The 22246-nt window shown below is 45.5% G+C and overlaps 2 protein-coding genes across 2 annotated transcripts; both read left to right on the top strand.

Annotated features, from left to right (window-relative positions):
• LOC127214527 (dehydrogenase/reductase SDR family member on chromosome X homolog) lies at nt 1-19684 on the top strand. Its single transcript, XM_051174911.1, has 7 exons — nt 1-74; nt 1993-2118; nt 16357-16493; nt 17891-17998; nt 18106-18174; nt 18630-18731; nt 19441-19684. Exons 1-7 carry the CDS (start codon nt 1-3, stop codon nt 19671-19673), a joined length of 849 nt encoding a protein of 282 aa, XP_051030868.1. The 3' UTR covers nt 19674-19684.
• Nucleotides 19685-20481: 797 nt separating this feature from the next.
• Nucleotides 20482-20844, top strand: LOC127214525 (dehydrogenase/reductase SDR family member on chromosome X homolog). Its single transcript, XM_051174910.1, has one exon. It carries the CDS (start codon nt 20482-20484, stop codon nt 20842-20844), a length of 363 nt encoding a protein of 120 aa, XP_051030867.1.
• Nucleotides 20845-22246: the final 1402 nt, after the last annotated feature.

The raw sequence follows: 22246 nt of genomic DNA, 5'->3' as shown, positions 1-22246 counted from the left end.
ATGACAAGGGGAGAGATCGCAGAGCTCAAGAACCACCCAGAGGTTAAGCATATTGGGGCCAGAGACTCTGACAGGTAATGGGGTCCTGATCTTCCCAGGATAGTCTCCATTAGAGGCTGATGGGCTTGGCCTAGGAGGTGAGGGGAAGTAAGGGTGAGGGAGGGACTGGAGAGCAGTGGGAAAAGAATGTGACCATGAATGAAGCAAGGGCATCGGGAAGCCATTGGTGTGACTGTGCCACAGTTGGATCTTGCTGACCTATTCTATTCCATGTCAGAGGGTAATGGGAATGAATGTTTATTCTCTGCTGCATTGAAGAACAATAAATCAGAAGAAACAAAATCTCAGCAGTCAGTCGGTGAAGCAATACTACAGGTATGGTGGCTGGTTTTGAGTCAACTTCACACAAGCTAGAGTCATCACAGCAGAAGGAAGCCGGTATGCAGCACGCCTCTATGTCATCTGGCTTAGCTTCTGCTTCCAGGTTCCTACACTGTTTGAGTTCCTGTCCTGACTTCCTTCGATGATGAGCAATGATATAGACATGTAAGCCAAATAAACCCATTTCTCCTCAGATTGCTTATTGCTAATGGTATTTTATCACAGCAATAGTAACCCTAAGACAAGGGGTGAAGCACAAAACAGAGATCATCTCATGCAAGTGCGCCCCTCTCTTCTCTCTCTCCGCTCTTCTGCCCTATCTCTCCCCCTTCCATTCTCTTCATGAGTGCTGAGTCTCATGTTTGTGTTTCATAGGTGCTAATTGTAACAAAAGAACAACAGAGGAACCATGACAGTGTGGAATCTTTTACTTTTGGGTTTTTTGTTTGGTTGGTTGGTTGGGTTTTTGTTTGTTTGTTTGTTTGTTTGTTTGTTTGTTTTGCTGGAAGGTTGGGTGATGTGCACAAAAATGTAGTTGCTCCTAGAGGGCAGAGAGAGAATTGAATGTCCAAGAGTTGAAATGGGTGTGGGCCTCCATGTGGATGCTGGGAACTGAATTCCAGTCCTCTGAAGAAGCATCAAGCACTCAACCACCAAGTCATGTCTCCTGTCCCCTTTATAAATTACACTAATCTACTTGCAGGGTGTTGGGGAGATGCCATGGGGCATATGTGGAGGTCAGAGACACCTCTTGGGAATTGTTTCTCTCCTCATACTTGGGTATCAGGTATTGAACTGAGGTTGTCAGGCTTGATGGCAAGCCACAACCCAATAAGCCATCACACTTTCTAGGATATTTCTGTCCTTTACTTGATGTTTTCTCCTTCTCAAGACCCACACAATAGGCAGTCTATAAAAGTCTTGTAAACACTAAGTATCCTATGAAGGTTTCCACATGTGGTAGCTGCCCTGTGAATACCTGTGGAGGTTGAAGGAGCCAGACTGTAGAGAGAAGAAGGGCTGGTGCTTTTCCTGTCATTGACCATGAAGAGCCTGTGGCCATGGCTCTCCACTGTGGGATCCTGGTCATGCTGTGTGCCTTCATGATGCAGTATTCATGTTCTATGACAAACATTGTGACGTCTTTAGGAAGAAAAATGGGTGAGTTCAATAGCTGCAATTCAAAAGGAAAACTAAGAAGATAAAGGACCACTTTTCTGCTGGAGTCAGTGTGAGTGGATGGGTGGAGGGCACTTGTGTGGCCACAGCCCATTTCAGGAGGACACCTTTTGTGCCTTTGCCAGGTACCATTGTGGCTCCAGGTTTTGGACATAGGGGTCTCAGCATTAGTCTCTGTGTTCTGTGGGGTGGACCTCATTTGTGGCCCTCTTGCTTTTGGGCCTCTGTTGTGCTAAGTCTGTCCTTCAGAATCATCTCCTCCATAATGCAAGTGGATTCTGAGAGCATTGTCTGTGGGGATTTGGTGTGGGTCACAGCTAGAGCTGGAATGGGGAATTTTGCTATCCCAACCCAAATGGTGTGAAATGTACAACTTAGATGGTGTTCACTTACAAAACTTCCTTATGATATTTTGAGCTGTCATGTTTTCAGGTCAGGCAGTGTCCTGGAGAGTTCTGTCAGGTACAGGTTCATCCCTGTGGTGATACCTCACCCCCTGGAGGATGGGACTCCAGTTCCTCGTTATGTGGGAAATTTAGGGCTCACTGCTGAGCACAGGCAAGGTCATCCCCTGCTTGAATATTGATTTATGATAATGGGAATGCTCTGTTTGTCTCTGCATGGCCTGTGCATTCGGGTGGGTGATGTTGTGACTGGATGCCTGGTTTGAGGGAAAGGATTTCCCAAGCTAGTTATCGCTGCTGTTATTCACCTGTTGCTGCTTCTGCTTGAAGCCCTGACCACATTCATGTTATAAGCCAGGCTTTTAGCACTGGTGTGTGAACAGATCCCTGCAGGTTAGTCTTATCCAGGCCTCAGAATTTGTCCCATAGATCTGGCTGGAGTGATGTGTGTGTGTGTGTGTGTGTGTGTGTGTGTGTGTGTGTGTGTGTTTGTGTGTGTATGTGTGTGTGTGTGTTGTCATGGTAATGCCTGAAACTTTCTCCTGAGGGTGAATGGATCTCATAAGGGGTGGGCCAGGGTGGAGTGCTCTCACTGGGTTAGGATTCTTGGATTATCTCATCTCCATGTCCTGAATAAAACCACTTCCAGTTGAAAAGCCCCTTCCCTGACTGTGGGGCAGGTGAATATCTAGATCTGAAATTCAGGGGTGTTGAATGTGTATTGTTCATTTACATTTTTCACAAGACTGTCCCAGGTGACCCACATATTTGCCATCACCAAAACCTACCCAGTGTTTTTTCAAACAGCCACACCATCTCACATTTCCCCAGGCACACTTGAGTGGTCATCTTGAGGATGTGCTCTGCCTTCTCCTATGCTTTCAGTTGTCATCTCCACATCAGGGTTTTGTGTGTGTGTGTGTGTGTGTGTGTGTGTGTGTGTGTGTGTGTGTACAGGTGTTACTAGACCAGTTTGTACAACCATGTGTGCAAATTTGAATGCCAGAGTGAACTATCATGTATCTTCCTTTTATGACAGGGTCTCACTGAATTACCAGGATCTCAGGATCATTTTGTGTCCTTCATCCCTTTGCAAGGCTTAGAGGCTCCCACAGTCACATACCATGATTTGTTTTTAATGTAGGTGCCAAGATTTCAAACTCAGGCCCTCAGATTTGCAGAGTGACTGCTGACACACACTGAAGGTCAAAGAGCCCCATTAATTGGTCATTCAATTCTCATATCATTGCTGACTTTTCTGTTCAATATTTTCTAGGTGGGATATTTTCTCACTACAGAGTCACAGATTTTCATTTTGTTTATTTTTTGGTTATGTGTTTTGTTTTGTTAATAGCCATTTGCCAGCGGCTGCATTTAGCATTCCTTGTGTCTTGATTCACAGAATTTCCAGATTTGTTTTCAAAAGACCAATATTACATTGTGAAGGGATTTTGTTTTTGTTTTGTTTTGTTTTTTGTTGTTATTGTTTTCTCTATACTTAACCTTACAGAGATCAACCTGCTTCAGCCTCCTTCAGGCTGAGGTTAAAGGCTTGGGCTAGGGCTCTCACATCCCACCCTATTTGATAGCCATGTGTATGCACACACCTGTGTAATGGTGGACATGAAACCCAGGTCTGCCATATCCCAGGTGGGAGACCAGAACCTACCTGGGGGTTGACGATGTGGAATCCTGGATCAGTGTCAAGGATATGCTGGTGTTAAGGGTCGTCAAGACCCCAAACACCAAGTTCCCCCTTACCACATGGCTCTTCTCTGGTTTCCACACATGGTCTCATGCATGAAATTTGGGGGTGGTATCCAGTTTCAAAACATGCCATTTTCCCTCTGAAATTATTAAGGCTGTGCTTTTGAAACATTCATTTTTTATTTTTTATTTATTTCATTTTTGTTTGTTGGTTTGTTTTTTTTATTTTTGAGACAGGGTTGCTCTGTGTAGCCCTGCTGTCCTGGAAGTTGCTCTGTAGAATTTGCTGGCCTCAAACTCAGAGATATGTCTGCTTGTGTCTCCTGAGTACTGTGATTAAAAGCTTGTGTAACCACCACCAGGTTGAAACATTATAATTAGCAATGATTGTGCAAATAATGAGTTTTTGGTGACTTTTTAAGACTTACTACATGTTTGTTTAATTAGGGGCTGGATTCAGACCAACATGTCCATACAGCTGTCATAGGACTACTTGTGGGAATTAGTTCCCATCTTCCAACACATGGGTACTGCAGATCAAACTCAGGTTGTCAGGCCTGGTGGCTGCCACATTTACCCACTGAGCCATCTCACTGACCCACCCTTTGTGTGGTGTGTGTGTGTGTGTGTGTTTTTTTTTTTTGTGCTGAAGTTGGATATAGGGATAACACATGCTAGGTAAACTCTGTTTCAGCCAACTCTTTGTTTTTTGAGAGCCTCATGGTGACATTTTTGTCTTTCTTTGCTTTTTTGTTTTAAGAATTTTTTTTAATTTTTTATATAGGAATGTTTCATCAGCATGTATGCCTCTGCATCATGTGCAATCTTCCTGTCTTTGGTGGTCAGTAGAGTGTATTGGATCCCCTGGAGCTGGAGTTATCATGTGGTTGCTGGGAGTTGAACCCAGATCCTTCATAAAAGGAAGAAGTGCTCTTAACCACTGAGCCAACTCAACTCAGTGCAGTTACTTCCATGAAAGGTTCTTTTAGTTGGATTGACCCTAAGTCCTGCAGCCCTGTGATTAGGTTACTACAAGGACAGGAGCCAGATCTACTTGAGTGCATTCACACATGCCTGTTGCCTACTCATATGTACTCCCTATGAAGTTTAGCTCTGAGAGGTAGGCACAGGCAAAAGCGGTCTTGGAGAAAGATGACACCAAGTTCTGGAAGCAAGACTGTGGAGGAAGCCCAACATGAGTCTCAGTGGGAACAGGGCAGGGTACACAGCAGCCCTACTGTCGGGCACATGAGAAGCAGAGCTTGCACTCTGCTCTACACAGCTGATTCTCATTCTCTTCATGCCCTTGAGGACGTGGCTGGTACCACCTATGCAGCCTGGGAGTCTGTAACTTGCTGGATCTGATGCTGGCCTAGACAGTCAGGGCCATTGTAGTGGATGAACAGAGTGACCCACATACTTGGCAAACTTCTTCACTATAATCCAAATATACTTTGGTGGTTTCTGCAAGGAGAGGGTTTAGTTTCTCTGTTCCATCATGCTGCCTCCTGATTTCCTCAAGAGGGTCCACTGCTTCAGTGGTGAATGAGAGAGAAGTGAACCAAAACACAACCCACATTGTGCTCCTTCTTGTTTTATCTGTGATACCTTGTAGTGATGATTTGTTTATGATCTAACAAACAAGGCTTGCCTGAAGATCAGAGTGCAAAGCTAGCCACAGCCATAGAGGCTAGCCACACTAGTTAGCCATAGAAGCCAGGTAGTGGAGGTACACACCTTTAATCCTAGCACTCTGGAGACAGAGGCAGATGAATCTCTGTTAGTTCAAGGCCACCCTGAGCTACAGCAAAAGTGATCCAGTATAAAAGAGAAACAGGGCTGACACTAAAACAACCTCAGAATTTGGGATCCCATACCTTTAAACTCAGCACTAGTGAGGAAGTTAAGGTAGGAGGAGACAGTAGCTCAAGGAGTCTCAGGAGTAGTTCTATTAAGACTAGTCTGAGGTTCATAGAATGAGCCTTCATTCTGAGGATTAGTAGAGGTGAAAATGTTGTAGGGGCTGGCTGCTTTGCTTGTCTGATCTTCAGCTTTAACCCCAATATCTGTCTCTGGGTTTTAATATTGGTGCTATAGTACCTGGGACCCACCATTGCTTCTGGTGATGTTGCTGCTGTTTGTAAACTTTGTGGGCTTATACCAGTGTCAAAATGTGTTGTCTCCTTAAGCCCAATGTAATAGGTCTAGAAAACAAGCCCATCCTGAATATGCCAAAGGAAGCTCTCTGGAGAACCCAGCCACAGGTGGGGAGGACAGCTATTTGCAGCCCTGAAGTGCCAATGAGTGGCACAGTGGCCACATAGGCAAAAACCACAGGCATCACTACTTTCCATACTTGTAGCAGGACTGACCAAAGTGTGGAGAGGCCAGGAGGCCAGGAGGCTGTGGGCAGCATGACTGATCACCTCTAGGATTTGCACAGAAAGTGGAATGTCAAGGTCTCATCAGGGAAGTTCTGAAGATACTGTGTTGTACAAGGCCAGCAAGCCTGGCCAGTGAAGATGATGGCTGTCACACCTGATGACCTGAGTTTCATCCTGGGAACCCACATGATACATGGTATAAGGAGAGAACTATCCTTAAACTTTCATACTTGGGCTGTTTCTCTCTCTCTCTCTCTCTCTCTCTCTCTCTCTCTCTCTCTCTCTCTGAATAAAGTAATGTAAAAAGAATAATTCGTCATAGCTCAGTGGTAGAGGCACTGACTAGAAGTGAAGGGCTGTGGTACACCTTGGGTATATTTGCCTAGCATGTTGCAAGACATTATATTTAATTCCAAGGACAGAAAAATAAACTGTATTTGAATCAAGTGTGCAGCGTTTCTGGTTGTAATTTTCTAAAATATACTGCATATTAGGGTAGGTTTGATGGCACACTCCTTTAATCCCAGTGCTCCAGAGGCAGAGGCAGGTGGATCTTATGAATTCCCTGCCAGCACAGTTTTCTACACTGTAAATTCCAGAACATCAATGGCTATGTGTAAGGAGTAGGGTTTTTCCTCTCACCACCTGGTCTTTTCCCACCGCCGCACCAGCCCCAATTAACACATAGAGACTCTGTATTTGATATTATGCTGTTGGCCAGTTACTACTTTCTTATTGGCTAGCTCTGTCTTAAGTGTTAAGCCATTTGAGTTAATCTATGTATTTCCACGTGCAGCGTACTGATCTCTCCAGACTCTCCATGTTGCCCCCTCCTTCCTACTTCCTCTTTCTTCCTTGTTTCCTAGGCTCTCCTATCTTCCTTTCCTATTGGCCAACAGTGCTTTATTCATTAACCAGTATGAGAAACATATATACAGAATGGCATCTCCCATCATCTCCTCTTTTCTGTCTAAATGAAAAGAAGGGTTTTAACCTTAAAAAATATATAACACAACAGTTATCCAATAAGAATCACAGTTAACAATATCTAGGCCATTAACATTTATCAAGATTTAAGAAAATATTCCATCATCTATTGTATCTTTGTGTGTCTACATTCTAAGTAACTTATCTTTAATCCTAATGAAGGAAAACTATAACGAAAACTATCTGTCTTCAACTCCTTCAAAGACCACAGAAGGATAATATATAAACTCTAGAAATGTCATTTCACCTAAAGTTCTTCTGTAATCTTCCATCTTCAGCCCATAGGCCATAATGTGTTTGGCAGACTCCTCAGCAAAAGAGGAATCTTTAAACTGCCTTCTTGTATTGGCAGTTTGTCAGTCAATTTTCTCTGTGTCCTTCAGATTGTCTGGCAGACTCTTTCATGAAGCAGGAATTCTGTAGCAATGTCCATTTTGAATCAGCATCACTTTTCTGTGGGTCCTGCATGTCCTGTTTATACAGCATAAAGTCAAACAGTACAGACAAGAGCAGTATCTTGTCCAGTATGTCATGCCATAGTGGAAGTAAACTCCATAACGAGTTTCTTCAATGTCCATCTTCCTTTCTGACGCAGGTGGTGTTGCCAGGAGCAATTGTGCCTCATTGTCAAGAAAAACCCTAAACCACTTTAAATGCCATATTCTGTAGGTCTTTGAAAGGTTTGAAGAATTCCTATCTATCTCAAATACATCTCTGTGTATCTTGAAAACCTAACTAACTTAACTCTAAGCTTTGACTATCATAGGTAATTATCTATAATCTGTACTACATTATACATTACATTTCTAAATGAGCTATATAAACACAATACCTAAACAAGAGGAGAAATATACATATCACAAAATTGACCTTAAATTGTATCAATAAATGAAAGTCCATTCCAAAACAAAGTATTCATATCTATACCATAATCCCCTTTTTACCTTTAAAGAGATTGGTTATGGTAATTAACCATTTATAACCAAAACCAGTTAAATGAAAACAAACATTTATAAACACTATTTGGGTATTTGGGCGTCGTTCTTTCCAAACTACTTCCTGCTGTTAGGGGGCGCTGTTATGGGTGATCCTAAGAATACACAGAAATCCTGGCTGTAGTCTGCAAAGCTGCTTTGTTCAGCGGTTTTGAATGTAGGACCACCTGGTCCTCTGTTTCAGGGTGTCTGGCTTGCTCAAACCACATTAGTCTGGAAGGAATCCACAGCTTTTTATTTTCTGTGGAAACAAAAATAGAAATCCTTTTCCCCAGTAACTTGTCCTTAGACTTAAATTTTGCAGTCAAAGAATTTTTAAAATATATAAGTTGAATTAATCTAGCAGTATTTCCTTTAAAAGTTGTTTCTTCAGCAAACAATATAAAGACAATATAATTCCATACAGTATACAGATTTTTTTTGAGCTTTTCATTTTTACATGGCTTTATTATTACTCTCTTTCTTCTTTATTTTTTAATTTTTTGAGACAGGGTTTCACTGTGTAACTCTTATCTGTCTTGGAATTCACTCTGCATACCAGGCTTATTTTGCAAAAACAGAAATCTGCTTGCCTCTGTCTCCCCAGTGCTGGGATTAAAGGCGTATACCACCACACCCAGCTGCTCTCTGTCTTTTTAAAGCCATTATTTCCCCCAAGCCTATGTATATTTAAGATATACTGTAAACCTTTAGAGGTTTTCTTAATGTGAATCTGTCTTTACTGTAAATCTTTATCTCTTTCTGGCCACTAGTCTTTTATTTGGTAAACAGCAACATTACTGAAATGAAAGTCATAGCTGTGTCAGTCACGGTTTATCAAAGATGGTGGCAGCTACTGTACAGCCAGCACTGAGTGCTTTGGTCACTGCCTTGGTCTGCACTGCCATCCAGCAGCATGCTGCCCACTTGTAGATGTGGGTACTGCCATTGCCATCTCTCATACACACCAATAAATTGTTAGCAGAGTTATTTTAAAGCCATATGGTTTTTTTTTTTTTTCCGGCTTATGCTAAGTCAGGAAATTTCCTTTAAAGGAGCCGCGAGCAAATCTCTGTTTTTCTTTAGCAAAATAGAACCCAACCAAGAAAAAAATTTTGCTACCAAGAAACCTTGCTTGTCTCTGTTCTTTTGTTTCTAAAACACCTTTTTAAGCTTTTGTTAAATTTTAAGTGGAAGTTCATATTAGCAACCTGGGCACGATATGTAAGGAGTAGGGCTTTTCCTCCCGCCACCTGGTCTTGTCCCGCCACCATGCCAGTCCCAATTAACACATAGAGACTCTGTATATGATATAATGCTGTTGGCCAGTTACTACTTTCTTATTGGCTAGCTCTGTCTTAAGTATTAAGCCATTTGTGTTAATCTATGTATTTCCACGTGGTCTTCTTACCAGGAGCCAGCTGCAGCATACTGATCTCTCCAGACTCTCCATGTTGACCCCTCCTTCCTACTTCCTCTTTCCTCCCTGTCTCCTAGTCCCTAGTGTCATCTTTTCCTATTGGCCAACAGTGGTTTATTTATTAACCAGTATGAGAAATATACAGAATGGCATCTCCCATCAGCTATGTAATGAGTATTGTTCTATTTTCACAATTACAGTTTATAGGTTTTTAGGTTATAGGATAAAGTTGAAGGAAGAGAGAGATCAGTGAGGGGTGTTGTCCTATGTGAGGGTCCCAAGGTAAAGGAACATGTGGGAGAGCACAGCGGGTTGTATAGTGGGTGAGGGTGACTGGGGCGAAGAAAATAACACACCAGGCAGACAGAGCTTAAGAGAAAAGTTGATTTAGAAGGGGGAATGATGGAAAAGAGAAATGGAGATGCCAGGAACAGAAGAGAAGACTAGTGAGGGGGAGAGAGAAAAACAGAGGGGGAGAAAGGGAAAGAGAGTAGGGGGGAGCCAGAAAGGCAGCAAGGAGCCAAAGAGATCGTAAGTGGGTGGGGGGGGGTCTGTCTTTTAAAGGGGTCCTTTGCACCTTCCTACAGACTGTGAAACCGTGGAACCCTGGGCTGACCAGAGTACTGCCTTATTGCATTCTGCCAGGTGACAGGGCCAGGCAGGCTCAAGGCCTGAATCCTTACAGTGAGACCTTGTCTTAAAAAGGAAATACAGAGTGTATGAAAGGAAATGTATCTACTCAGGACCCTTCCTCCAACCTTCAGGCTAACTTACTAGGACAAAGGAGATTTCATTGCCCCAGAGGGACAGAGGACAGGGAATAAGAAAGAAACACAGGGGATAGATGTGGCTCATAGGCAAATAATGGTTTAAAAAAGTTGTTGTACCCAGACCGCAGAACCCCAAAATTACTACCACTAAGGAGATGACTCACTGAATGCAAGATCAAAGATTTCTTTATTAGGAGTTGCAACTCAAACCTCGCCCATTCAGGAACAAGTAGAGTGCTGCTTTTTGGCTGAGGGGTTTTTAAAGGGGAAAGTTCAAAAATTGGATTTCTTGAGATTATAAAGTTTTTACGGTAGCATAGGATGAAAAAAATAACTGCATGTTTACACAGGATGCAATTAAACAGGAAGCTGTAGAGGAAATAACTTTGTTAATTATCTCCTAGGCAGGGACTTTTACAACTATGAATTGACAGCTATTTGATCTTTTGAGGGCAGAGAAATGTTAACACAACTGGGAGGTATCATCTGTTCCCAGGCCTCTGTACCCAGTTCTTTGCTTAGACTTAACTGTCTGTTTGCCTTTTTGGGAACTCAGAGAGGCTTGAAAATTTTCTTTTTCTTATATAGGTTACTTTAGTCTAAGTCTTAGGCTTTTATTAATTATTTCCTTTCAAGGTAAAATGGGAAATCTTGTGTCAAGATGAGGTGTTTAATTTTTAATTGAGTATATTAGTTAGTTGAATCAAAGAACACTTGATTGCTGGATTTTAATACTTTGATAGCTGGACCTTGGTAGTCATCCTCAGCCAGAGAGAGGAAGTGGCCAATTAAGGCAATGGACCTTGGAGGCCAGCTTCAGAAATGCAGTCTAATGATTTTTTTTTTTAAATCAACATAGAGGGAATGTGGAGAAGGATAAAGTCTGACAGAACCACATGCTGGAATCAGATAGCGTCCCTTTAGTGTATAGCTGGGTAGGTAGTACTTTTTCTGGGTCAGTCAGTCATCCTAGGTGCAGAGATGGGACAAAGTAATTGGGAAGCTGTGCACAGGTTGCCTACACATTGCACCCAAGACTTTGGTCTATTTGTGAATTTCTCTTATAAATACCAAAGAATGTTCACTCTGAGTGGGGAGAAAACTGGTGAATTTCAACAGCCTGGAGGCCACTAATTTTACCTGAGGATGCCATTAGCTGCTTGGACACTTTCCAGCTGACACTCAGAGGAAACTGAGTGAAACTAGGTGAAATGGAGGTGAGACTTTGCAGGCCCTGAGAGAGTCAATCACAACCAGTTAGCTAAGGAGGGGAGCAGCTCAAGATGCCAGTAGCAAGTGTTCCTCAAAGATGGAAACTGTAAGGCAATGTGATGGAGTTGGGTGGGGGTTGTGGAGCCATGGAATAAAATGTGTGGGGGGTCAAGGAGTAAGTATCAGAAAGAAGAAATCTCGTGTGGATTACAAATGTTTTAGAAGGAGGGAGGGGACCCTGAAGGGACTGGTCCCCATGACAGTCTTAAGTCATACAACTCAGTCAACAGCAACATTGTCGATCTGTTGCCACAGGGAAGGTTGCTCACCTCTATCATGGTTTAATAAGGATCAGGATAAACAAATAGGACAAACAGATGTTTCTTCAGGGAGAAATAACTCACAACATAGACAAATGAACACCAGCAGGTTCCATTGGATGCTCTCCTCTCCACCTCTAGCCAGCCAGAGAGCCCTCCTGGGCTCCTCTTCAGATATAGTTCCCAGGTCACTTCCTCCCCTGTCTCCACCCCCAATGGGCATGGTCAGTGCCACAGATGCAGACAAGGTGAATATCTCACTACAATTCCCCTTTTAGTCTAAAGAAAAGATTTAGACTTGATACAAAACTATATACAACACAGTGAATAATAAGTGTGTTCGAAGAAAAGGAAAATCAAGAACATACAAACTTAATACCTACATAACTTGTCCTAGGGTGAAGGCTTAACGGAGTTTACAATAGAGTTGTCCTAAGCTTGAAAGCTTAAGCCTAGTACCTAATATAACTAACTAGGAAGAGAATAGTAGTTGTCAGAGTTTATTGTCAACCTCATTAAGACCTGAGAAGGAAAATAACAATACTAGGGTAAACAGGAAGTGAGGATGGGCAACTTCCAAAAGGATCAGCGAGGACAGAAACAATGCGCTACCTGGAAAGTCACCCAAGGTCTCACAGCAATGTTAGTACAACCAGTTTTGGCTAAGGCAAAGAGTACTTGACAGACCACAACAAAAGTAGGAAGGTGTAAATGCTGCCTTACCCTGACTTGGCAGGGTTCAGCTGTCTTCTATGTTTGTCTCCTGCAAGCACATAGGACTGCACTTCCAAATCAGTGGTCAAGGTGGGGCAGTTCTTTGCCCAAAAGGCCATTAGCTGAAGCAAGGATAGACTCCAGAAGGAGCAACAACAGTGTCCAACATATTTTTGGGAAAATGCACGGTGCTGTCAGGAGCAATAGTGTCTCATGTCAATGAAGTACTAATATTAAAACATTTAAATGCCATGTTCTGCATGTCTATGAATTATTTAAAGATTAAGCATCTATGTCTGACTAATCTCATAGGTATAGGAAATATGGGTGAAGATAATCTGTACCACTCAGGTATGGACATGGGGCTATTCATCTGGCTCCTATTGCAACTCCACAAAGATCATTCCTTACTGGCATCGGGAGGTGCTGGAAGTGTTCCTTCCCTCAGAGACCACGCTGAACCTTAAACAAGCCCTCAAGCTCCTAATTGATGGTGCTGATCACAGTTTCAACTATAAGAAGGAAACAACCTTGTGAGAGTTTCCCATTCAGTTAAAAAATAAGGCAATGTGGTCAGCATGACTATCCAGCTGCCACATGAAAGCAAGACACCTCAGGATGAGCTGGACAGACTGTGACTTCCTCAGTACTTGCCTTGACCCTCGAGACTTCAACCTAGAACTCAAAAACCCAAGAAGGGGATGGGAGGAGGTCAAGAGACACAGGGGAGTTGACCACAAGATATGATTCTGATCAAGTGGAAAACTTTATTTTTCTACCTGGAGCTTCTATAGTGGGCAGAGCAAGAATGTAGGAAAAATGGCAAGGAAGGTAAGTAGAATAGTTGAGGGCCAAGTGTTCTTGCGAGCATAATATAGATAATCACAAAGAATGGATGTTGACATGGGTGGAAAGATCAGGAGATATGAGAACAAGAAAGGTTACTATGGTGATGGGGCTAGTGGTTATATGCTAGGTTGATCTTGTTAATTTGGGGTAGTTACTATATCATCAAACATTTTTGGAATAACTGAAGGCTCTAAATGTACAGCCAAAAGAAAGCCAGAGTTCAGCCAAAGTTTGTTCCATAACTGAGCATAGATCCAGCCTCAGTTCCAACAAGTACTGTTTCCTGACATACTGTCATGTGCCTACCCAGTAAGGCTTCCCTTCTCAGCATAACTCCCATGCTGACACAGTCTCTACTACACTGAATAAATGGAGATGTAAGCAGAAGTTTCTCAGTACAACCAAGCCTTGTTTGGAGGATTTCCCCATTTGGTAAATGTGCATGTTCATTGTGACGTGTAATCAGTCCCATCATCACAATATCAATAAAGGAATTCTTGCAAGGCATTTATTTGACATTTGAATAACTTGCCTTTCCTTTTCTTGTCTTGCTATGCACATACCTTCCCTTGTGTTGCTGTCCACATTTCTTCAATTCCCTTCCCTTTTATTTTGATGTCTTTTTGTTCCTTGCCTTGTCTTTCCTTGCCTTTCATTGCATTACATTGTTGTGACATGTGCATGACTTGCAGTCACTTTCCTTTCTTTGCCTTGCCTCTCTTTGCTTTGCCATACCTTGACATCACATTCAAAGCCTTCGTGTTTACTTGCCTTGCCTTCCTATTCATATATCTTGACTTCATTTCCTGAAAAAAAAAAATGCATAATTTTACTGCTTACTTTTCATGCTGTGAGCATGGACTACCATGCCCTGTCTTTTATTTCCTTTCCTTGGCATGATTTCCCTTCCTTGTTTCATTTCCCTTTCCTTTCCTTCCATTTCTTCCCTTCTATCCCCTTCCTTTTCCACTGCATACCCATTCACTGACTTTTGTTTCCATGCTATGCCTTGCATTGTGCCAGACTGTCCTTCTATTTTCTTCTGTGCCTTGCCTTGCCTGCCTTACACAGCCTTGTTATGACATCTGTATGATGTGCTCTGACTTTTCTTCCTTTCCCTTCCCTTGCTTTGTTTTGCTGGCCTAACCATCATATGCAGTGACTTTGGCTTTATTTTCATTGTCTTTATATTCACATTCCTTGGCTTATATTTCCTTGCAAAAGGCATACTTTTCCCCCAAAGCTTTTCCTTGCTATGAACCTTTCCTTCTGTTTTCTTTCCTTCCCTTTTCCTCCCCTTCCTTACCTTCCCTTTGCTATCATGCCTTGCCTTTTATTTCCTTCCCCCTCCTTTTCCTCCATCTCTTCTATTCCCTTTCCTTTCCTGTTCTTTCCATTATTTCCTAGCCTCGCCTTGCTCTACCATGTACTTACATTGCTGGACACTGCTTCTTCTGTCGTTGCTTGCTAAATCATGTACTTGCTCTGCTTTGTCTTGATTTTTACCTCTTTGTCATATCTATTCCTCCACTGCCTGGTCTTGCCATGTCTTGTCTTCCCATGACTTGCCTTCCCTTGCTTGGTCATGATCATGATTTTTATTGCCTTGGATTTCTTTGTCCGTTCATGCCTTCACTTCTTTTCCATGCCTTACCTTTGGCATTCATTGCCATATCTTGACTGTTCTTGCATTTTTGTCATGTGTATGACTTGCATTTCCTTGTCTTGACTTGCCAAGCACATTCCTTTCTTTCATTGCCATGCCTTCTTGCCTTCTTTTTCTTTTGATGCCCATTCCTTGACTTTTGTTTCCAAGACATGCCTTGCATTGACTTAATGTGTCTTGTGTAAGACTATCCTGGTTTGTTGTTGTTTTTTGTTTGTTTTTGTTTGTGCATGGGTGTGTTTTGCCTTCTCTTTCATTGTCTTGCCATGCCATGTTCATGACTTCCACTGACTTTTCTTTCTTTGCCTTGCCTTGCCTAACCTTGTTTGGCCAAGTTTTGTGAATGCATGCAATGCTTCTGCCTTTACTTTTCTTGCCTTCCTATTTACATTGTTACTATTTCCTTGCAAAAAGCATTTATTTATTTCACTAGCTTTTTCATGTTGTGAGCTTGACCCACCTTGCCTTGCATTGTCTTTCCTTTCACTACCTTACCATGTGCATGCCTTTCCTTTTCTTCCGTTACTTTTCCTTCCCTTTCATTTCCTACCATTTCATTTCATTTCCTTCCTGTTCTGTTTTTTCCTTTTCCTTCCCTTCCCCTCCATTTTCTCTCCTTGTCTTACCTTATTTTGTTCTTGCATTGCATGACATTGTTTTCTCTAACCATGCTTAGCAATCCATGTCCTTGCTTTGCTTTGACGTGTCTTCTCCCTCTTCATTATGTCTATCCCTGTGTTGTCATGCCTTCCCTTGCCTTTCCTTACCTTCCCATGTGAATCCTTTGCCATATTTTGCCTTGACTTGTGTTTCTTTATCATGTTAATATATTGTCTTTCCTGTACTTTCCAAGCCATACATATACCTTCCCTTGCGTTGTTTTATGCATTCCTTCCATTCTAACCCTTTTGGATGCCCATTCCTTGACTTTTGTTTCCATGTCATGCCTCGCAATGATGTATGTTGTTTTTTGCCAAATTGTTCTTGCATGTTCATTCTTTGTATTGCATTTCTTTCCCTTGCCTTGTGCATGACTTGCACTCAATTTCCTTTCTTTGCCTTGCTTTGCTTTTCCTGGTTTTGCCTTCCTTGCCGTCACATGCAATGCCATTACGTGTTCTAGCCGTGCCTTCGTATTCACATTTCTTGGGTTACACTTCCTTGCAAAATGCATACTATTGTTTCCCTTATTTTGCTTTGCTATGAACAGGGCTACCCTGACTTAGGGCTATCCTGTTGGCAGAGGTGCAGTGATTGACAGCTCTCCTGTAGGCAGGGCTGCCATGACTAAGGGCTCTTCTGTGGGCGGGGCTCATGACCCTGTGATTGACAGCCCTGAGCTCAGCAAGGCCGTGGGCCTGGCTTGGCGTCACGGGGCGAGGACTGAAGGGGACGGGTGGGGGGCGTGGCCTCCGCCACGTCTGTGCTGCAGGCACTGCGGGCCGTGCTCCTGGTCTATGCCGTGGGCGCTTCAGTCATCTTACGGCAGCTGCTGCGGCGCCTGCGCGGGGGCTTCCGGCCGCCAGGTGAGTCACTTGGGGTCCATGTGGGCCTGGGGGGAGCGGGGGGAGTTCGGTGTGAGGGACCTCGGCGACAGGGACTCCTGGAGTACCTTGGTTATGCAGGACCGGAAGTGGCAATTCCACCATCTCTTTTGTGGGCAATTGCATTACTGGAAACCGGAAGTGGTCTTGCGAGCGCCCGATGTAACCTGAGGGGATTCCCGTGTTCCATCAGCCGTTGAGACTTGGAAAAGGTTCCCGGGGGTCGCAACATTCCGGTATTCGTTCCCCCATGATGCCCTGCATCAACCGAAAGTCTTCGTTGTTTTTACCGGAAGTGTTCCGTCCGCCATATTTAGTGGAAGTGGCGTCGAAGCATGGCATGATGGGAAATGTAGTCCCCTCCTGTGATTCTTCTGAATAACTGCTTCATCCATAGTGGAACTGTCATTTGCAGATTCTTCAAATATGTGAGAAATTTACTTATCTTGGGTTAAATTATTTACATTTTTTGGAAAATCATTGGCAGGTTAGTGAAAAATGTGAAGAACTTTTTTTTTGCATTAAATAATTTAAATTTTTGAAAACATATTGGCAGATTCGTCTAAAATGTGGGAAGTATAAGTATTTTTCTTTTAAATAATTTAGAATTTTCGAAAATCATTGGCGCATTCAGGTAAAATGTAGGAAATGAAATTATTTTTTTATTAAATAATTTAAATTTTTGGAAAATCATTGCCAGATTATTGATGTGTCAAATAACTTTTTGCATTAAATAATTTGGATTTTGAACAATCTTTGGCAGATTCGTCTTAAATGTGGAAAGTAAAATTATTTTTCTATTAAATAATTTTGACTTTTGGACCATCACTGGCAAATGCTTGGTAAATGTGAGAATTTAAATTTTGTATTGAATAATTTAGATTTTTGGAAATCATTAGCATATATGAGAAACGTGAGAAACTACTTATTGCATTTTTGTGTACTAATTACTTTTGAGCTTTTACAGTCATCGTTACATTCGTGAAAAATGTGAGAAAATAAACTGTTTAAATTGGATATTTCAATTTTTGAAAACTTATTGGCAGATTCGTGAAAATGCGATAAATAGAATTTGTTATCGATTTAAAAATGAAATTTCTGTTAAGTTTTCTGCAGATTCATGGAAAATGTGACAAAGTAATTGTTTTGCATTAAATAATGTAGAGGACTGGAAAGTCATTGGCAGATTCGTGAAAAATGAGCAATGGGGTCCCCAGAGTGACAGGGGAGTGCATTTTGATTGACAACTGGCAGGGCGTGGCTGCTCAGGAGGGCGTGGCTGCACAGTGATGAACGCCCCACTGATTGTTCCTCCACATTCTGCCCTGACCCACTTCCTGCCCTCACTTCCTGCCCCCCACTTTCCCACCCGCCCACAGTGCTGCCCTGGCAGCCCGACCGCGTAGCTCTGGTGACTGGAGGCACTGAAGGCATCGGCCTGGCCACAGCACAGCAACTGGCGGCCCTGGGCATGCGCGTGGTGATAGGTGAGCCAGGGCATGGCGGGCAGGGTTGCTGGGTGCTGGGTGCTGAGTCCAGGTGGATGTGGGTTCAGGGCGGCCACCAGGGTCAAGTTTCTGGTCTGTTATTTTAGCGGGAAATGACAAGGCAAAGGCGCAGGAGGTCGTGACCCGGATCCAAGCCGAGACCAAGAACAAGAGGGGTGAGCATGGTGCTGATTGCTTTTTTGAGTGCTCCCAGTGCTCGCTGTTCAGTGCTCAGTGCTCTGGGTTTTCGATACTCTGGGTGCTCAGTGTTCGGTGCACAGAATTCCGGGTGCTGAGTGCTCAGTGCTTGCTGGGTGCTGCATGCTGGGTACTCATGCTTGGTTCTGAGTGCTCAGTACTGGGTGCTCGGTACTTGGTTCTAGATGCTGGGTGATTGGATCTCGGTGCACAGTGTTCCGGATGCTGGGTGCTTGGTGCTGGGTAATGGGTGCTCAGTGCTTTGCTGGGTGCTCGGTTCTCGGTGCACAGTGCTCCAAGTACTGGGTGCTCGGTGCTGGGTAATTGGTTCTCGATGCTGTTAGCTCCGTGCTGGGAGCTCAGTGCTCGATGATCAATGCTCCAGTTGCCCCTCCTCGCTGCTGACATCGCCCCCGGCCCTGCCCACCCGCAGTGCACTTCCTGTTCTGTGACCTCGCCTCCCTGGCCTCCGTGCGGAAATTTGCCAGCGACTTCCTGTCCCTGGGGTTCCCACTACACGTGCTGGTGAACAATGGTGAGTGCGCGCTTGCGAGCAGTGACTTCATCGTCCTCCTCTTCTGCATATGCAGATGACACTCATGAATATATCGGCATAAACAAGCGGGTTAGCACAAAGGCATTGGCAGTACACATGCAAATGAGCCACGGATATGCAAATGAGTGGTGACCATGCTCTCATGCAAGCTATACATCACTGAGGTCAGGACTCTACAATTCATTAAATGAGAGTGGTTATGCCATGTGTCACCTCCTACAAGGCACGTGCTGTTACATTTGCATATGCAAATGGCCTCCATGAATGGAGGGAATCATGCTCCATCAGGAAGCAATGATTGATGACTTCCTAACCACACAGGAGGTGCTTTCCATTCACCCCCTGTGTACAGATGTCCTTGTCCGAACCCCTGTGTCTCACTTCCTGTCCCCCACACATTATTTCCTGTACCATGTGCCTCACTCTGCAGCCCCACTTCCTTTACCTGCCCCACATTCCCCTCCCCCTAGCCTCACTTCCTGTCTCCCTTCTCTCAATCCCCTCCCCCAGAGTCTTACTTCCTGTCACCCGCACATCAATTCCTGTCCAGCATCCTCATTTCCAGTCTGTCCAGTCTCGCTTCCTGTTCCCCTCCCCTCACACCTGGCCTCACTTCCTGTCCCCCGCGCCTCCCTCCCGGCCTAACTTCTTACTGCAGCCCCTCACTTCCTTTCCTACAACATGACAGCCACAGTCTTGATGGTTCCGCCCAGCAAAACGGAGGACGGCTTTGAGCGCCACATGGGATTGAACTTCCTGGGCCACTTCCTGCTAACGAGGCTACTGCTGGGTGTGCTGCGGGCATCAGGGTCGCCTGGTCAGAGGTCGCGTGTGGTGACCCTGGGGTCAGCCACGCACTATGTGGGGGAGCTGGACATTGACACCCTGCGGGCCAGGTGGGCCGGGCTGGGGTGGGGCTAATGGTTGGGGCCCAGGTAGCTATGGGCAAGCCATGTGACAGGAAGTCAGGTGACAAGTAGGGAGTCCTGGAGGAAGTGAGGGGACAGGAAGTGGGTCCTAGTGGAAGTCAGGTGACAGCAAGTGGGTCCTGGAGGAAGTGAGGTGAGAGCAAGTGGGTCCTGGAGGAAGTTAGAGGACAGGAACTGGGTACTAGAGGAAGTCAGAGGACAGGAACTGGGTACTGGAGGAAGTCAGAGGACAGGAACTGGGTACTGGAGGAAGTCAGAGGACAGGAACTGGGTACTGGAGGAAGTCAGAGGACAGGAACTGGGTCCTGCAGGGATTCAGGGGGCAGGAACTGGGTCCTAGAAGGATTCAGGGGACAGGAAGTGGGTCGTGGAGGAAGTCAGAGGACAGGAACTGGGTCGTGGAGGAAGTCAGAGGACAGGAACTGAGTACTGGAGGAAGTCAGAGGAAAGGAACTCGGTCCTGGAGGAAGTCAGAGGACAGGAACTGGGTCCTGGCGGAAGTCAGCGGGCAGGAACTGGGTCGTGGAGGAAGTCAGAGGACAGGAAGTGGGCTCTGGAGGGATTCGGGGACAGGAACTGGGTCGTGGAGGGATTCACGGAATAGGAACTGGGACCTGGAGGAAGTCAGAGGACAGGAACTAGGTACTGGAGGAAGTCAGAGGACAGGAAGTGGGTCCTGGAGGAAGTCAGAGGACAGGAAGTGGGTCCTAGAGGGATTCAGGGGACAGGGACTGGGTCCTGGAGGAAGTCAGAGGACAGGAAGTGGGCTCTGAAGGATGTCAGGGTAGAGGAAGTGCATCATGGGGGAAGTCAGAGGCAGGGCAGAACAGGGAGTGGGCCCCACAGGCATCCAGGACCCCGACACCCATGCTCACCATGATGCTCCCCTCAGACCCCCCCACTCCGCCTCCTCAGCTTATGCGGGCAGCAAGCTGGCGCTCGTGCTGTTCTCCAGGCGGCTGCAGTGGCTCCTGGTGGCGCGCGGTGACCCTGTGACCTCAAGCGTGGCCGACTCGGGCGTCGTGGACACAGCGCTGTACCGGCATGCGGGCTGGGGCATACGGGCTGCCAAGCGCCTGCTGGGATGGGCCCTGTTCAAGGTGAGAAGCACTGGGTGGGGAGCATTGGGCAGGGAACATCGAGAACAGAGTGAGGAGCCCTGACTGAAGGGCACTGAGAAGTGAGCAAGGAGCACTTGGTAAGGACAACTCAGTTTGGAGTACGGAGGAGCACTGCACAGGGAACACTGAGCACTAAGTGAAGGGCACTAGCATTGAGTGAGGAGCACTCAGTGAAGGGTACTGAGCACTGGGCAGGGAGCATTGAATGAGCAGTGAGTGTGGAGCATTGAGCACTGAGTCAGAGGCACTAAGTTTGGAGCAGTTAGGAGCACTGGGTAGGGAACACTGAACACTGAGGAAGAAGCACTGGGTGAGGATCACTGAGTTGGGACTATGGAGGAGCACTGTGCAGGGAAAACTGAGCACTGAAGAAGAAGCACTGATAGGTGAGGAGCACTGAGGAGAACTGAGAATTGGGTGAGGAGCACAGGGTGAGGATCACTGAGTTGGGAGTATGGAGGAGCACTGTGCAGGGAAAACAGCATTGAGGAAGAAGCACTGATAGGTCAGGAGCACTGAGTGAGGAGGAGCCGAGAACTGGGTGAGGAGCAGTGAGCGCACCACCCTCCGCCCCATGCAGACCCCTGCTGAAGGCGCCTGGACCTCTGTCTCTGCGGCTTCTGCCCCAGAGCTGGAGGGACGGGGTGGCCTGTACCTCAGGGACGAGGCTCCAGCCGAGCCCCTTGCAAGCACGCGGGACCCAGAGCTGCAAGACCGGCTGTGGGCAGTGGCCGAGAGTGTGGTGGGTGTGGCCAGGGATGACTGAGGATGCCCAGGAACCCAGGGATACGCCCACTGCGTCAAGGGATGCAGGGACCCGGGAAGACATCACGATGGCAGGCCACGCCCACCTCACCAAGGCCCCGCCCAGGACAGAGGAGGACTCAGCGCCCAGCACCTAAGGGGGAAGCATTAGCCATGCGATGACATCAGGGCAACAGACCCCCACCAGACAAGACAGAGACGGTTCCTCCCAATGACATATGGACTGAGATCTAAACAACCAAATGGGATGACTCAGTCATGGGTCTCAGAGATGGGGGTGGGGCTCTAGCAGCATTTCTGGTGAATCAAAATTGGCCGCCCTGGAATATCAAAGATGGCCGCCCGGGGTATCTAAGATGGTCACCTTGGTCCCCTATATCTGAGAGGGATGAGTCGTCTCTGACTGACGGGGGTAATGGCAGAGGAGCCTGGGGCAGAGGGCAGGGTCAGGGTGGGTTCAGGGGTGAGGTCAGGGGAAGGTGGCAGAGGGCAGGGGTAGAGCAGGGGCAGGGATGGGGTCAAGATTCTGAAGTAGGGGCCCATGTGAGTGACATCAGGATTTGGATCAGGGTGCGGTCCAGTGTCCTCATGGTCAGAGGCAGAGGGTGGGGTCCAAAAGGAGGACCCAGTGATGTCAGGGCATGCCCTGGGGCAGGGCTAGTGCATAGGAGCCTGGGGC

Source organism: Phodopus roborovskii, unplaced genomic scaffold (genome assembly GCF_943737965.1).
Source record: "Phodopus roborovskii unplaced genomic scaffold, PHOROB, whole genome shotgun sequence".
NCBI lineage: Eukaryota > Metazoa > Chordata > Mammalia > Rodentia > Cricetidae > Phodopus > Phodopus roborovskii.
Note: the sequence above shows the minus strand (reverse complement) of the source record. Positions and strands in the feature narration are given on the sequence as shown.

Coding starts and splice junctions, on each gene's coding strand:
- LOC127214527 (XM_051174911.1), top strand. CDS start 1: ATGACAAGGGGAGAGATCGCAGAGCTCAAGAACCACCCAGAGGTTAAG. Junction 75..1,992: donor GGGGCCAGAGACTCTGACAG/GTAATGGGGTCC, acceptor TCATGTTTTCAG/GTCAGGCAGTGTCCTGGAGA. Junction 17,999..18,105: donor GGGCATGCGCGTGGTGATAG/GTGAGCCAGGGC, acceptor CTGTTATTTTAG/CGGGAAATGACAAGGCAAAG.
- LOC127214525 (XM_051174910.1), top strand. CDS start 20,482: ATGGGGGAAGTCAGAGGCAGGGCAGAACAGGGAGTGGGCCCCACAGGC.